Genomic DNA, 15,894 nt, shown 5'->3' on the forward strand with positions numbered 1-15,894 from the left:
CATCGAACGCCGTGCAAAGCCCGTTGTCAGTACAAAAGAAAAGTCGTGAATAGTGCGATGGTTTCATGGTAGGGCACATGCAGCCAAGAGAGTAGAGTATCGTATGAAGGATGGTGTCGCGGTCACAGAGAATTGCACCCAACCTGTGTGCCATGGCAGTCGCCTCGCACCCATGTTTCATGGTTGACACGGCTGTGACAGCGGGGGTAGTAACGTGACCGTGTTACTGCGAACGGGGAAGTGCAAGATTCCCTTATTCAACCGATCCTAGAATGCGGGCGATGAGCACGTAGACGAATACGGCGCCCAAAGCCACGAGGAACTTGTTTTGCCAGAGCCATCCCTGTCCCAATTCCCTCCGTTGTGCCATGACATCAACGACGGCCTGGGCCTGGTTCCCGCTACCGGCGCTGGCGATGCCAAGCTGTGGTGCACAACCGTTACCTGAACCCGAACCGTCGGCCGAGTTTCTCTTCTGGCCAGTCGCAGGGTCGATGTCCTCCTTGCGCATGCACTCCCAGTTCTCGGCATCAACCTCGGGCCATTCGCTGCGAAATTTTGCGCCGCCGTCGCCTGCCTTGACATTTCCTTTCTGCACCGAGCCTGTAGAACGTGCGTGTGAGCCGCCGCCAGTGGAATTCCACCAACGCGACCTAGCGGCGTGGAACTTGCGCTCGGCCTCTGTTGCTGAAACCGACCCGGTAGTCATCTCCTCTGACGTCATGAATGACAGTAAACCGATCAGAATGGTCGAGACCTCCCATGCCGGGTTGAAAGAGCGAGGGTGAAAGTCGGAGATGGAAAGACATAGGCGGGTCGAGGGCTGGAAGCGGCCTGAAGGTGTGTGCATGCGGATGGCTGGCGGGGCGAAAGGGTAGTTGGGCGGGAACATGAGAGTGCCCCAGTATTGACCGCCATAGTAGGGAGTGTTCTCTGGACCGGTGATAATGTAATGCCACCTGCAGATAAGGCCGTTAGTTGGTTCCGTTGAACTGCACATACAAGGCCGACAAGGTGCCAAGGTTAGCCTGTAAAACAGGCGTCGCGACAACAGGGTAGGCTTACTCAAGAATATTAGACTCTGATGGATGTGCAGTAATGTATGGCGGCGGGTTCTTGGAGATGGACTTGTACTCCAATGTGAGCTGTGGATTAGAGATCTTTTGGTCAGCCCAAGTCCATGCAAATCCGGGTGAGTCGGAGAGGGGTGATGACGAACCCGTTTGGTGGCTGCTTTGGAAGCCATGACGGAATGGAATGAGGGAACTTGTGGTGTCGGATTTGGCGTGGTAGGCCGAATGTTCTGCTTGAAAGGATGGGATAAGGATCGGGTCGCCTTGGATCGATGCTGCTGCGGTCGTCGACGCAGGCGATGGGACAGGACGATGTGTTTGGGCTCGGTCGAAGATCAATACTATGACGAATTGATTCCTAGGGAGAGAAGGGACATCGAACAACGAGCCGGGCTGTAGTCGAACAACAACAACCGAGGAGGTGAAGCGAACGATGCAGTTCTTCAATGAGTGAATTTGAAGAGAGAATGAAGACGATAAGGTTTCTGGAAGCCTTCCTTCGGTGTCAGAAAGGAGCTAATCACTTTTTGGGGTTGACTTTGGGAAGAAGTGGAAGGAGCGGGCAAGTCGGTCAATCCAAAAGGTTCTTGACAGTGCGCGAGGGAGGGAGCGTCTCTTTGGTTGACTGACCACAAAGGCCGTCGGCCCCGTTTGGTTTGTTGGATGAGTGGCGTCAACTTTACAGGGGGGCACTTGTCTGATTGATTGATTCAACTTGGAGCACGTGCCACCTGCATTCCCTCACTGAGTTCCTCTCACCAGTCAAGACAAAAGACAGTGCAGCCGCAGGTACGAGTAGGGCTTCGCCACACCACCCAACGCACTAGCCACAATGATCGGAAGTTACCGCCGGTAGCCGGGGGTGCCGCGCCCAATGATGAAAGCAAGCATGGATTTCACTTTTCCAGTCGTTAGTCCGAATTCACAATGGAGCTGTCCACCACGACGACTCGACATAAGCTCTCTAATTTGAGCCCACGGGTGAACCTTTCATGGCGTCAACAAAACAGCTGAGCGGGGAGGATGTATGTGTTTTGCCAATTGATCAATTTCTACTCCGAGTTTTACCGGCGCTCTGTTCTCCTGCTAACCCTCATCGCCTGCTACCAAGTTCCCCGACAGCATCGACAGGCTCAAAAGCGATGCTGAGACCCTACGCCGGGAAGCCCTCGGCGGGCTTGAGGAGCAACAAAAGAAGCTCCGACAAGTCGCACTCATCCAACAGCAGATGGGCCGACCTGCTACCGTCAATGCGATCAACATTCACGGTGCCAACAACCTGCGCCGCGGTTTCCTAGACCCCATCGTCAAACCCCTGGTAGATTCGGAGAACAATGTAGCCACAACACTTGGAGATGTGCTTGGACGATTGGAAACCGTCACCACCAAACTGGCCCGATTCGGTAGGTCTTGGTAAATCCTGGCTGTACTGCAAGCTATTGCCAAGCTCCTGGCTAACTTGTCTCTCACAAACTACAGATCTGTTTAAGAAGGAACCCGAAATATGGCTTTCATCCGCCGGCGAATCCGACCCACTAGCCGCAGTGACAGACTTGAACATCGACATCAAAGTCACTGAACGCGGTCGCCTGATGCTCAAGACGGGCACTGATCTGGGTGACACCGAAGGCTCGGCTTATGGCAATCTGCTATTGCGCAACGTCTTTGGCGGTGCCGAGACTCTCTCCCTGAACGCCTCAGCCGGTACCCGAACTCGCTCCGCATACTCGGCCGTTTTCGCTACCCCCATCAACAGCAACCCGGACTGCCGCTTCTCGCTCGAGGCCTTGACTTCGGCCACCGAAAAGCCGTGGGCAAGCCATGAGGAGGTTACGAAATCCGCTACGGCCCGCCTACAGCTCGTCTCGGCAAGCGGCGATACGCACAGCTTCGCCGCGGGCGAGGCCTGGAGGCAGGTGACTGGGCTGGCTGGTAAGGCCAGCCCGAGCGTGAGGACCGACGCGGGAGACAGTGTCAAGACGTCGCTGCAGCACATCTTTACCCGGGATCGACGGGACAACCCCCTCATGCCTCAGAATGGATATCTGCTGCGTACCACTTCAGAGCTGGCAGGTTGGGGACCGCTCGGTGGCGACGTTTCATTCTCCAAGAGTGAAATGGAGCTCGTCGGTGCTGTCCCTGTCACGCTGCCAGGCTTGAGCAACAAGCACAGCGGCATTTCGTTTGGTGCAGGATTCAAGATGGGTATGCTCTACCCCCTGCCGCTGGGATACTCTCTTTCGAGCAGGGCGCTGCCCAGCAGGATCAACGACCGCTTCCAGCTTGGCGGGCCCACCGATGTTCGTGGTTTCAAGATCGGTGGTCTTGGGCCCAGGGATGGCGCGGATGCCGTGGGTGGGGATGTCTATGCTGCTGCCGGTGTCAACATGCTGCTGCCGGTCCCCAAGGCTGGACCGGACTCACCGCTGCGTCTCCAGCTTTTCGCCAACGGTGGACGCATGGTCGGCCTCAAGGACAAGAGTGAAAACAAGTCGACTTCGGGCATGGAGCCCGGGGCAGTCTTCCAAGGGATGAAGAGCGCGTTTGGCGACTTGATTACTGGTCTGCCCAGCATGTCGGCCGGTGTTGGACTGGTGTATGCCCACCCGGTTGCTAGGTTTGAATTGAACTTTAGCCTGCCGCTGGTGATGAGGATGGGCGAGGAGAGCCGGAAAGGATTGCAGTTTGGCGTTGGCGTCAATTTCCTCTGAGAGGCTTGTTCCTTTCGGGATTGTACTAATATCTGGAGCGTTTAGACATTATCCAAAAAAGGGAAAAACGGAGATTATACTAGATGTGCTGAATCTCACGCTCCTTGGAGATCAAAATTTGGTATTATCGATGGCCCACCGGGTGCAGATACAGAGGGGCGTATACTCAGTTCCACAACTTCTATGCAAATTATACCGCTTTTTCATCCTTCAGATTCACACCACCCTCGGCCGCTGCTACAACCGCAACGTCGACCCCATTAGTGCTCATGTCTTTCTCTCTCTCAGCCCTAAGCTTCTCTGCGACTTCGTGATATACCTCGTACGCATGGTCCTCGGCATTAAATTTGAGCAGCCACTCCTCCCTAACCAGGTGCAAACTCTCGGGATTCTTCCATATATCGTCCCAGTTCGCCTTGTGCCACCTCTCCCTCGTGCTGACGCCCGTAGCCTGCGCCTTGTGCACCCTCTCGTACCTGATCTTCTCGTACGCCCTCACGGCCTCGGTCACGTTATCCCTGCCGGCAATGTCCAGACACACAGCCATGGTCGTCCCGTCCTCGATGCTCTGGCTGGCGCCCTGGATACTGGTGGGGAGAAATGGATGCGCCGCGTCGCCGATGAGGGCAATGCGGGCCTTGGGCGATATGAAAGTGGGAAGCGGGTCCCGGTACACGAGCTTGTGGTCGATGAGGCAGCCGACGCCGTCGGGTGTGGCCTCAACCAGCTCCCGCACGAAGGGGCACCACCCCTCGAGGTAGGAGAGCGCCTCGGACACCTTGCCGGGGAACTGCCACGACTCCTCGATGTTGCCGTCGTCGATGTGCGTGAAGACCCAGTTCACCTCGGTGCCGGACGCGATGGACGAGGCGAGGAAGTGGATGTCCTTGCCGATATAGCCGAGGTGCTGTTATAGGGTTTTTGGGGAGGGTGATGCTGGGTTAGCGCATGTGTTCTGCAAAAAAAAAAAAAAAAAAAAAAAGAAGAGGGATATGAAACATGATTACGGGGCTGGCTCACCGTGTCACCGTTGACACAGAGGTGCCTAATTGTCGCGTTGTTGGCAATCCGATCAGCGGGGAACCAGGCTCGATAAACGGCATATCCAGACGACTGGGGGTTATCCTCAAACCCCAGAACGATCTTTCTTCCCCTGGACCTGACGCCCTCGGAAGAGATGACAACATCTGCGGTGAACTTGTCCTTCCCATTCACGACAATGCCGCCGACCTCGTCGTCCTCAAAATAATCCGTCACCCTCGAGCCCAATCTAATGTCGATCCCCCTCTCGACGGCATGGTTGTAGATGATGGAGTGGATGACGCCCCGGTGCCCGTTGATCCTCAGCCCCCACTCGTTCTCCCGCTTGAAGCTCTGCCTGGTGACGAACTTGCCCTCCCAGTCGAACAGGTCCAGGTAGTCGGTGTCGCGCATGATCTTCCTGAGCTCCGGGACGACGCCCGGCCAGCGCTCAAAGGCGACGGAGCCGTTTGGGTCAAAGGATATGATGTCGCCGGCCCGCTGGACGTCGGCGATGTCGGCCGCCTTCTCAAACAGCGTCACCTGGTGGCCCTTGCGGTCGCACTCGATGGCCGCCGCCAGGCCGCCGAAGCCGGCGCCCACGACGATGACGCGGACGCCGCTCGGGGCGAGGCGGGGGAACTCTTTCAGGCGGCGGTGGGGTTTAGGTGTTGATGGCATTTTTTTTCCCCTTTGTGTTGCTTATTACCGTCTATTCCGGAAGCGATACCGAAAAAAGTGTTTCAAGTAGTCAAGCGTGAGGAGACACGAAGCTCGGAAACATGACATGACGCATGTATATTAAATAACACCATCCTTGGAACCTCTCCCCCCCGATAAAGAATCCCTCCGTCGCATGTATCTTTCCGTCGCTGAGACTATCCAATCGCAAGGTCGTGGTAGAACTGCCGATGTTTGATTCGGGGCATGCCGCGCTACAACCCACTCGTACAACTCAAACCCCCGCACCGATACCTGGGGCGAGTTGTGGAGGTGGTTGATTATCACTCGCTTTGTCATTGCGGTGGTTGGGATTTCCCGGTGATCCATACCAAGACCAACATGCAGGATCTGACCCACGTCCTGGGTTGCAGTTGCCGTTGTTGAGCTTTCTTACGGCTCAATTCTCGCGGACGCGATTGACCAGTTGCTCAGCCTAGCAATTGGAGGCCCACCCGCCGCGAACCGGTGACGGAAAGCTCCGAGTGTATATAAAAACCTTGTACCTGTTGATCCGAACGTCGACCGAACCACGAGCTGAACCGTGCCCATGTTATGTGTACGTGTTTGCTTTGATCAGTGCATGCATGCATATCTAGACTACTGTAGTATACATATCTGGCATATTTATAAGTTATATACATGTCCCCTGCGAATTTGTAATCAAGCCCTGTTGGTATGAAGAACTAGGGAACCAACAGCTAGCCACAACTTGGACCTTGAAACAGTCCGGAGCCACAGTTACATCTGGATTCTTTTTTTTTTTTTCGTGCATAAAGCCACCGCTTGAATTCCAGCTCCCCCGAAGCTCGGAGACAGCTGCCGTCCACCATGGAGCAAAACGACGCAGTGCCCGACAAAAGGCTCAAACAGAGCCAAAATCCCATCGGCAACCTCCAAAAGTTGGCAAGGAACAGCGGTAGCACGCGGCTTATCCTGAGCAACGTCTTCGACAGCCTCAAGTCATACCAACTAAGTGCCGTTGCTACAAACTGTAAACAAATATCTAGGTGATTGTTTTGGAAATCACTTCAAACTAGGCAAATAATTTCAGTAATCTTGTAAAATTAAAAGAAGAAAATATACCACATTCCAAGTATAATTCAAACGACGCCACATATACTAAGGTAGAAATAAATTTGTTTTTTAGGATTGTTTAGCAGCAGTTGACCTTCAATTAACCCCAATACTTGCTTGGAAACGACTTTAAGCTTATCCTAATTACCCGCTAAAACAATCAATTACGTTAACCTATCGTATATCGTATCCTTACCCTTAGGAATAGGTTACCCGATATCTTGATCGTGACAGGCGGGGTGTTTGGGGGTGGTTACCTTTTCCGTAGGGGGCTCGCATCAGGTTGAGAACAGCGCCAAAGGCAAAAAGGCCTCGGTTATAATCGGGAACGGAATTTGATAAGGCATTTGCGGCATGGCTTAGCCTTGACAAAAGGGGTAATAATATACCATGTAAACAGAGATAATAATCCTGGGCTATTTTTCGTTGGGACTAAAATAGGAAGCTCCAATAAAAAATTGTGTATTCCTTGATGTTACGTCCCCAGCTCTTTCATGTTATTTTATAGTTGCAGGCAGATTAATGTCCCTCTCGACTCCTGCTGCTATAGTCTAAAGCTACTTTAAATCGGTCAACGATGCACATGTAAGCCGTTTACTGACATCGGGGTTCGATAATGAGTTGAGACTCAAGCTTAAATTCTCGTAAACCAGAGGGAGCTGAACGGTGATGCTATAGCTGGATTGGCACCTCACCTGCTTCTGGCAGGTATTCTTTTCAATTAAGGAAATTTTAGCTCAATGCCCAAAACCAGACTTCAGTAGCTGGATCAAAGACCTATCCATGCAAAATGAGCTGACAATTGGGCATGACCCGAGCAATAATAACAAGGGCAATCGATATATTTTAACAATATGACAAAAGTTATTTGCACGCATCTGTATTACTTGTTGAACAGTGAAAAGAGCCGGGCGCTTGCAAGCTCTGGTGTTTCTACTTTTTCAATTCTTGCTTTTTATTTGTCTCCAGTGAGATGCAAGATTTCACTCATTATTCCAATCGTGGCTTGTCCCTATACTGCATAAATAGCATTTTCGATTACGGTTTATGATCTAGCGCCCACCCAACATTCCTACATCTGATTCAAGTGTCAATGTAAACTGTAAAGAATTGAGTAATATGAAAAAAAGACATTCGTCGCTGTGGAGCATAACTGCTCCCGTCAAACCCTGAACAGGCTGATGGGCCTAAGGACGGGATTGCTTTCCAGAATGATGCCAGCTTATGCGGATACAGACCGTTGCATTGTTCCGCAAAATGAGTCTCATCCGGTTGAGTCAACTATTCGATGGGGACTCAGTTGCGGAAGGGTAGTGCCTGCACAAGCCCGTTGTCTAACCCACTGTTCTACAGTCATCGCATGAATCTTGAATTTGATGCCTGATGCGGCCATGGACAAGGGCCCACAGCATCTACCTACTGTTTCGGCATCACCGTTGATCTAGAAAATACGGCAAGTTTCTCGGTTTCTAGAGCTAACACCAAGACCATAAGATTCACGTTTTTCTCCCGCGGTCGCTATGGCACCGCCTCAGTCTTTGCACACATCTTGGCAATGTCGATGGCGCCGAATTGTTGCTTGGCGCCGCGGCACGGAGCGCGAGAAGATGAACGCGGGGAGGGAACTGCACGCGCGACTCGAGGAGGTCTTTATGCATCATATGAATAATCTTTGCAACTACCAATGCCCCGTAATGTAATGTGATGGCCGTAAGTTTGCGAGTCTATTTTTTTTTTTTTCTGTCGCTTCTATTGTTGGATGATAATTGCATTACACTACATTTGGAGAAATGACAGCAGTCCACGGCAGGGATTCACTTTTCCATTGCATAAATAACGCCGGCGGCAAATTACGCACAAAAACTTTTTACAGATAGTGGCAGGCAAAGCTATTAAAGTTGCAGTTAGCGGCGATATAACATCACTATTCATAACTTCCTTTTTTTTTCTCTTAATTTCATATCAGGTAAAGGTGCTTGATAACGCCATATTCTTTGGTTTTCTTTAGGGATAATCATACCACCCTGCCAAAGTTGACTTCTTTTGTCAGTACTTGATAGAAAGGTATGCGCATAGATTTCAAAGTTGAAACAAATGCTTGCGAAACTAACACACTACCAAAAAAAGGCAAATCTAAATATTTTTTATCCTAAAGAACAAATCAAATAGTTAGGCCGCCGTTTCCGCCTCCCGAATTCGATTGCTAGCAAACATGGTGTCTCTAATTATAACCCGGCCCAAATCCTTCCAGAAATTACTAGTCTATCCAATAAAACTGTGAAGTGGGTACGGCAGCTGTCATCGACCCAAATGCAATATCCTGCAATATACTTATGCCTCGTTCGGCCAGTTGTATCATACGATGGTGTTAGGCGAAAGATTCAGCATTCCGGCAAAGGGTTAAACTTGACGTAATTACGCAGTAATAACTGCTTTTTGGAAATAATTGAAAATCGCGAATTACAATTACTTGGCAGTTTAATGGAAAATATTAGTAAAGTAAATCAAGCAAACAGATACCCGAGCCCGGCGCGCCTTTCTCAAGTGTGTCCTACCCCTACCACAGTGATAATAGTATATACTAGCTAGTAAAGCCCTCAATATTTCAAGTTAAATCCTATATACGAAACAAATAAAAATAAATCGTGACCAAAAGTCGGCAAAGTAAATAATGCCAGATTTTCAACCCGGATTAAAAAGCGATAGATAAATAACATTCCTCCCGTATGCATTTAAACAAACATAATGAATGGCTTATATGGCCGGCGGACAGGTAATGCTTGTGGGACAAGGATTAGTCAAAGGGAACTTTAATCCGATAACTATGTATGCTATATTAATTGCCTGGATCCCCCCTAGTTCACATTCAATATTAGGCGAAGCCCGTCATAAAGCTGTGCGCAAAGTGGTCTAAATTAATATGAAATATATCTGCAAAATTTAACTCAAATATTTATCCAGCTAAAATATCTACTTTCCCACTTTCCAATCTCGAACTTATAATTTCAAGGCGCTTATATACGTCGAAGGGCTTGAATTCTCGTCGCACCATTAATGCTCGAGATATATTAATTCAATTTTTAATCAATACACTCTGCTTGTACATGTCGGCTTAATTTCGAAACCACTCTCGCACCATTTGCGTATTTAAAAGGCGAAAAAAAGCGTCACCCCGTTTCACTACCTAAATAAGCCTATTGCAAGAAAGTCTGGCAACAAAAGATTCAGGTTTTATACAAAACAAACCTCTCGCCTTTCCTTATGCAAGTCTTCATACATTTTATTGAGACACATCTCCTCGAAGCAAAATCCGTCAGTTCATATCATTCAGCATCATGCGTTTCCGAATTCTTTCCGCTTTCCTTCTCGCACACGGCGCCATCGCCAACCTGGCCGAGACCCTCGGCGTGCGAATTTCGCCTCACAACCTCGGCAGCAAGACAATCACCCATGAAATGTGCATGGAGGAGTGCAGACATTTCGCTCGACTATACGGCGAAAAACCTTGGCAGATTGAAGGCCGCGATTGTGAGAAAGTTTGCAGGGGGATTATTGAAGAGCAGCAGCTCAACCAATCGGGTACGATGCACAGGGGGCCGCTCCGAAATGTTATATAAACGAGCGAAAGACTGAGTTAGAAGGAAAAGAGCAAAGCTGAAAATAAGGAAAGTCACCTAAACGAGAATGAAATGCAACCTAAACCAGAATACTTCAAGATTCGGCCAAGCGAAAATTTATATAACAAGAACGGTAAAGGTCGAATAAAAAAAAAAAAAAAAGAATGATGTTATCATGTGCTACTTGTATTTAAGCTTACCTCCTTGTCGCGGGCTCAGCGTGATCAGTGTTCGTGAGAACTTGTGTCAATATAAGGTTTTCCGTCATTGATCTCAGATACACTAGGCAAAACCTCCTGCAGCGGACGACATTGCTTTCTCCATTACCTCTGGCGACGTCGATCCGCCTAACAAGAAGTATCAAGCAATTCTACAGCTGAAAAATCATTACGCTCTAAAATTAAGAATAATAGGTTCGAAGTCGGACTGTAATTCAAATAAAGCCTAATGAGATTGTGGAAAATGTAGAGGGGTACAGGCCCGTTGCCGCGACCCAAAACCGCGCCGTCCTCTCGCATTGAAGGTATGCCAAAACCTAGTCTCAGTGCTCAGACTAGACGCCCCTTGCAGGGTGGACCGAGCGCTCCATGTACCTTACCAGCCACATGGCTTTTCCGCCAATCAAATTGGCCGGAAAAATCGCGTTCTTTCTAGTTTGAGGACATCTTGTCAAATTTCGTCGTTTATGGCGGTAAATGTACAGTGTTGGTATTATATATACATTGTAACCGCAAACAAGAAACATAGTTAAAACATCATATATATTGAACATTGAAAGAATTGAGTGAATACAAGTTGTAAAAGTTCAAGTATAAAGTTCGAAATTTTAGTAATACTATTGTCTAAAGTATATACTTTACGTTCCAATTTAGTAATTGTTACTAACATTAATATATTGATTATCCAGTTGTTCGTAAGCATTAATCAAATTCAATATGCTACCCATTCACTAATATGCATATGGAGAAGTAGTAATAATGTTGGTGAGTAAATTCGAATTACATCAAGTTTGTCTTACTATTTTAATATAAAAAAACCTATTTATAACATAGGGTTTAACGTTAACGCCGGAATATATACGAAACAAACGACTGATATCGCATTCGGTCAATTTAAAATACAAGAATATAAATTGAATCTTTATCAGGGATTATGCTAGCTGTTATACTTAACGTGCAACCTTTTTACTTTTGCGATTTTTAATAAATTAATTATAACGGAGTATTGGTGGCCGAATTGTTGGAAAACACCACCACAAGCGACGAAAATCGACCAGTTGTCTTTAAACCTGAACTAGAAAGATTTTTCGGATGGTATATGCAAAGCCCCGAACTGAGTCACGGCCCAATTGGTGGAGCTCTGGGCTTCAGGGTTGAGCCTTGAGAGTAGGTATAAGGCATTTATATAATAAAAGCCAAGATTCCAACGGGAAACGGAAAACCTTTTACAATAACTCCAACTCCCGACGTTGAGAAGAGCGAATTGAATAATAACAAAACAGGTAGAAATTGACAATCCTTACCTCTTAATTTTGGAATCCCGTGTATTATAAGAATAAAGGGATAATGGGACGTTATAAACTTAACCAAGGTTTAAAACTGCACTAAAAAGTACTGTACAAAGTCCGTCATGGATTCTTGACACTTTAATAACGTTCCGCGATCGTTATACTACCCAGATCCTGGAGTTTCCGGAGTTTACATATCTAGTTATGGTATAGCTTTATAAAAAATCAGTTCTTGATCTGCCTGTCACACTCGCTGAACCTGCGCTCCTGTCATCGTTCCGCATGGGTGGGGAAAATAACACCATGACCACGAGGTATTGGAGTGAAGATGCAACGATACAGTAGCCTTTCCACAACTCTCGCTCCGTCTCGATCGTCTTTAATTCAGCCGTTCAGAGTCCTCTAGGCATCAATACGCAGAGCGCTGAACTCCTCCGGGACGTCCTTGGCAACTGCAAAGGCGTCATTGGCAGCAGCTCCGGTACTGTAATAGTAACGGTCTGTTAGCGAGACAATCTTTGGAATTAGGAGTAAATAAAGAAAAGAGGAAATAACAGGAGACCAGAGGGGAAACAGAGAGGGTTACCGTACTGTAGGTAAAGAAATAACATTTTGGTTAGTCTACGTGCATCCAAAAAGTTCAGGACAGCATCAACATACCAATTTTTCATATGCAACATCGTCCAGGTCCTTGAGATAGTACTTGGTCCCATCGGGGATAACAATCAGGTCGGGTCTGACAAACTCCTTGCAGCCCCCTGGACCGGCCGGGCACTGGTCCACCTCCGGAGCACGCTTGAGAAGGATGGCTTCGCGCCACTGGGCGCTATTAAAGGTACTTTGGCCGGCACTACTCAGGCAGTAAGGCGGCCTGACGTTTTGCCCGAAGCCGATGCTGGTGCATCTGTTGCTGTCCGCGCGAACATTAATGAGGCGTTCGGCGGCGACGAAGCGAACGCTGCGGTGGGAACCGCTCAACACACAGCATCTGTTGCTGGCAACGTTGCTGCAAATGACTGCAGTACCCGTGCAGTCTGTCGAGCTGGCGTAAAAGCCGATGTCTACCGCGGACCCAAGACCGGCGGCCAGACCAAGGATGGTCGTGGCCTGAGCGAAGAGCATCTTAAGACTGCTCTTGGAAGCAAATGTTAAGGCCAGAGACTGGTGGGTCTTGCGTTCGTCGCGTGTTGTGATGGCTCTGGCTTGCTGATTTCAGCTTTTCCATGGGAAGCCCGGGGAATTGCTCTCCTTTTATACATCACGACAAGAACTTTTGGTCTTTTGACTTCCAGTCCAACTGTTTCTTACATCCGAGAACGCCCATACGGCGAAATGTTTGTGTGATGCCTCTCGTATTTGGCGTACAGACTGTCCGACTTGGCTGCAAAGCGTGAGACTAAAGGGAAATATCGCGGACCTGATAATTGTGCCGCATGTATACATATCTTGGTTCATTCGCCAAGTGACACATTTATGATGAATCGCCACACCTGCCCACTCCAAACCGAAAAATCTACAGACTCTATCAGCGCCCAGACCCAACCAGTGGAGGTCCAGATTCTCTGGGCTGTCAGCGTCTTACTCAACTTGCATGAGCCCATTTACTACGAGAGAGTCCGCTTCACGCGTGATTGGTACGGTAAGAAACAAGATGAGCCCGGCTGAGAGGGCATTCATCGGCCGTCGTAGAAAAATATAAGCAAAGTCGAAGCCAAGCTATCGATAAAGTGCAAAAGAGGGTAAAGAAATCAGCACTAGCCATGTAGTCCACATGTCAAACTTTCGCGTAGCTTGTTTATCCTACTTGGCATAAGCAGAAAACTCCCATGCTTACCGCGCTCATCATCACTCCCAAAGTCAGCCCGCTTCTACCGCGTCTAAGCCCCTGAACCACCTGCCTTTGCCGTCAGATGTGCCTTTCTGTCACATCAGTAAGTTCATCCAAATGAACCTGGTTCCGTTGAAATGTAACAACTGACTTTGGTGCATTGGCGACAATATTGCAGTCGTGCGACAGTCCTCTGCCTACTTGACCTATCGGGAACAGACCGACCGCACATGTCATGTTGGTGCCCAAGGATTTTAGAGGCTGCGAGTTTATATGGCTTGCCGCTTGCGTGGCAGGTTGCCAGCCAGGAACTGTAAATGCGGTCAAAGATGTCGTGCATTATCGAGCCTGAAAGGGGCGAAGTTGGCCTTGACTCACTCATCCATATGCACGGTTCCTTCCGGCACAAATATGTAGCGTCACAGTGCTTATCTTATTTTGAAATCTCCTGGACCCGTCGGCATAATCCCCCACATAGAAAGCCACACGTAGGGCCTTCTTTAAGGCTGACTAGTTGATATTGTCGCGGATAAGCCGGTAACTCTGTCACTAGCACAGGGTAGCGGACTGTCATTATAGAGGAAATAATTATAGGGTAACAAAACCAAAGCAGGCTACGACGAACCATCGTACAGTTTTTGGAAGTATTTGCCGGCAGCCAAGCAATACAATGTAGTCAGTTATTTAACTCCTCAGACGTAAGAAAAGTTACCTTCCTGCTGGCTGTGAAGCAATACATCACGTTATTTCGAAGAATTTCTCTCGCCAGCACCACTTGTTTATCCGCCCAAAACCACATAATAGACACGAGCCAAGTTACGGAAGCTGAGAGCAAAGCTATTTTTAAGTCGAATTTTGGCGGAAATTCAACTGACGGTGTGTTGACTTTGGGTATGAGAGTGGTACGAGGCCTATTCGATAATCTGGCAGGTTTTGAATATGAAGTTTGGCTTAATTCTGTAATATTAAGCGCCTGTATGCGAGCAGATCATCGCATTGACCCTTGAGGTATTTTTGGGCAATCGAGAGTTTCGGAGAAGCCGGAGTAATAATTCAAAGCAGCTGCGTTTTGTGACGTTGCTGCTAGGGAAATAATGAATGATCTTCGACTACTTTTGAGCTAGGGGAAGGAATAATAGAAAAAAAGTCTTTCAAGTTCTGCTTTCTGACAAAGTAGCAGCTTGTAATAAGTGTATATATATGATCGATACTACCAGGTTTTCTTTTTTTTTTTTTTGTTTTTTTTTTTTTTTGTTTCCTTTTCTTTAACTATCCTTTCAACAAAAACCCTTCTTCTTTCAAGTACACCCTTTCCTGACCCGTACATAATTGATCAAATCCAACGCCCATTATGAAATTGCAGTCTACTCTTGCCATTCTTGTCGCCGTTGCGGTTCAGTTCCGAGCGGCAAATGCTAGTGGAGTGCTAAGGCCCAATTCTAAACCCTGTCTCATTTTGCGTCTCATAAACGGGGAGAGTACAAGCCTGATTCCTGCCGATCGAAATGCACCCGCCACGATTGATAGATTTCCAATCTATGTTGACCAAGACTGCCAGCCCAGACCTACAACACTTTCGGATGGATCGACGCTTGAAGGTGGCACGAAGGAAGAAATGTCAAAACCCTGTACAGATCATTAGTCTCTAGGAGTACAGATAGAAGTTTTACAATTGCGGCTTTTTCAAGATTTAGATTTTGTTGAAATAACGGCATCAGTTGCATCAAACGGATATTCTTTTTTGCCAGGACGGGCATATTGAATCTGGGCACCACTTACAGCAACAGTGATGGTCACTCTTTGGATTAATATCCGCCGGTCAGAGGCAGGCAATTGCGGATCCCGGATTTGTAGTTGAGGAAGAGGACGAACCACATAGGGTCTCGTTGTACGGGGCAGAGAGGCTAGTGACAGTGCGATAGGTAACCTGCAGTTATGAAAATCAACCACTTAGGCATCCGGTTGTAAATACCACAAGAAACTAGATATTTAGCAAGTTCCCAATAGGCAGTGAAAGAAAGGTCAATGAGCAATGCGCTCCCTAGCTTTACTCATAATAACACAAAGCACTCTTTTCTTTTTTTTTTTTTTTTTTACTTTTATAAACTGACTACTACATTTTTACCGCCCGAAGCTTTAGGATAGGATTGTTTAGCCTCCCGTTCAACCGGGAGTCGCCGTCAAATGACTTATTGTACAGCAGATTTTTGGCAGCTGCCGAGATATAATTTCAATTAGATGAATAAAAGTGACATTAGTCGTCACACCTTCGGCCGACATGTGAATCGAGAATGAAACCTGGAAATGACTGACCGCTATAATACGGATAGAAATTCGTACT

At 48.0% G+C, this 15,894-nt stretch overlaps 4 protein-coding genes across 4 annotated transcripts; 1 reads left to right on the plus strand and 3 right to left on the minus strand.

The window, feature by feature from the left end:
• Window positions 1-253: 253 nt before the first annotated feature.
• Window positions 254-1,246, minus strand: PpBr36_10208 (uncharacterized protein; the record flags this gene model as incomplete). The annotated part of the gene is made up of 3 exons (XM_029897321.1): window positions 254-959; window positions 1,066-1,145; window positions 1,220-1,246. 3 exons carry the CDS (start codon window positions 1,244-1,246, stop codon window positions 254-256), a joined length of 813 nt encoding a protein of 270 aa, XP_029744227.1.
• An 819-nt stretch (window positions 1,247-2,065) lies between these two features.
• Window positions 2,066-3,784, plus strand: PpBr36_10209 (uncharacterized protein; the record flags this gene model as incomplete). Its single annotated transcript, XM_029897322.1, has 3 exons — window positions 2,066-2,098; window positions 2,185-2,476; window positions 2,553-3,784. 3 exons carry the CDS (start codon window positions 2,066-2,068, stop codon window positions 3,782-3,784), a joined length of 1,557 nt encoding a protein of 518 aa, XP_029744226.1.
• Window positions 3,785-3,974: 190 nt separating this feature from the next.
• Window positions 3,975-5,485, minus strand: PpBr36_10210 (uncharacterized protein; the record flags this gene model as incomplete). The annotated part of the gene is made up of 2 exons (XM_029897323.1): window positions 3,975-4,691; window positions 4,805-5,485. 2 exons carry the CDS (start codon window positions 5,483-5,485, stop codon window positions 3,975-3,977), a joined length of 1,398 nt encoding a protein of 465 aa, XP_029744369.1.
• Window positions 5,486-12,127: 6,642 nt separating this feature from the next.
• PpBr36_10211 (uncharacterized protein) lies at window positions 12,128-12,847 on the minus strand (the record flags this gene model as incomplete). The annotated part of the gene is made up of 3 exons (XM_029897324.1): window positions 12,128-12,225; window positions 12,300-12,315; window positions 12,386-12,847. The coding sequence occupies 3 exons, from the start codon at window positions 12,845-12,847 to the stop codon at window positions 12,128-12,130; spliced, it is 576 nt and encodes a 191-aa protein (XP_029744370.1).
• Window positions 12,848-15,894: the final 3,047 nt, after the last annotated feature.

The sequence above is a fragment of the Pyricularia pennisetigena genome, assembly GCF_004337985.1.
Source record: "Pyricularia pennisetigena strain Br36 chromosome 4 map unlocalized Pyricularia_pennisetigena_Br36_Scf_9, whole genome shotgun sequence".
Taxonomy (NCBI): domain Eukaryota; kingdom Fungi; phylum Ascomycota; class Sordariomycetes; order Magnaporthales; family Pyriculariaceae; genus Pyricularia; species Pyricularia pennisetigena.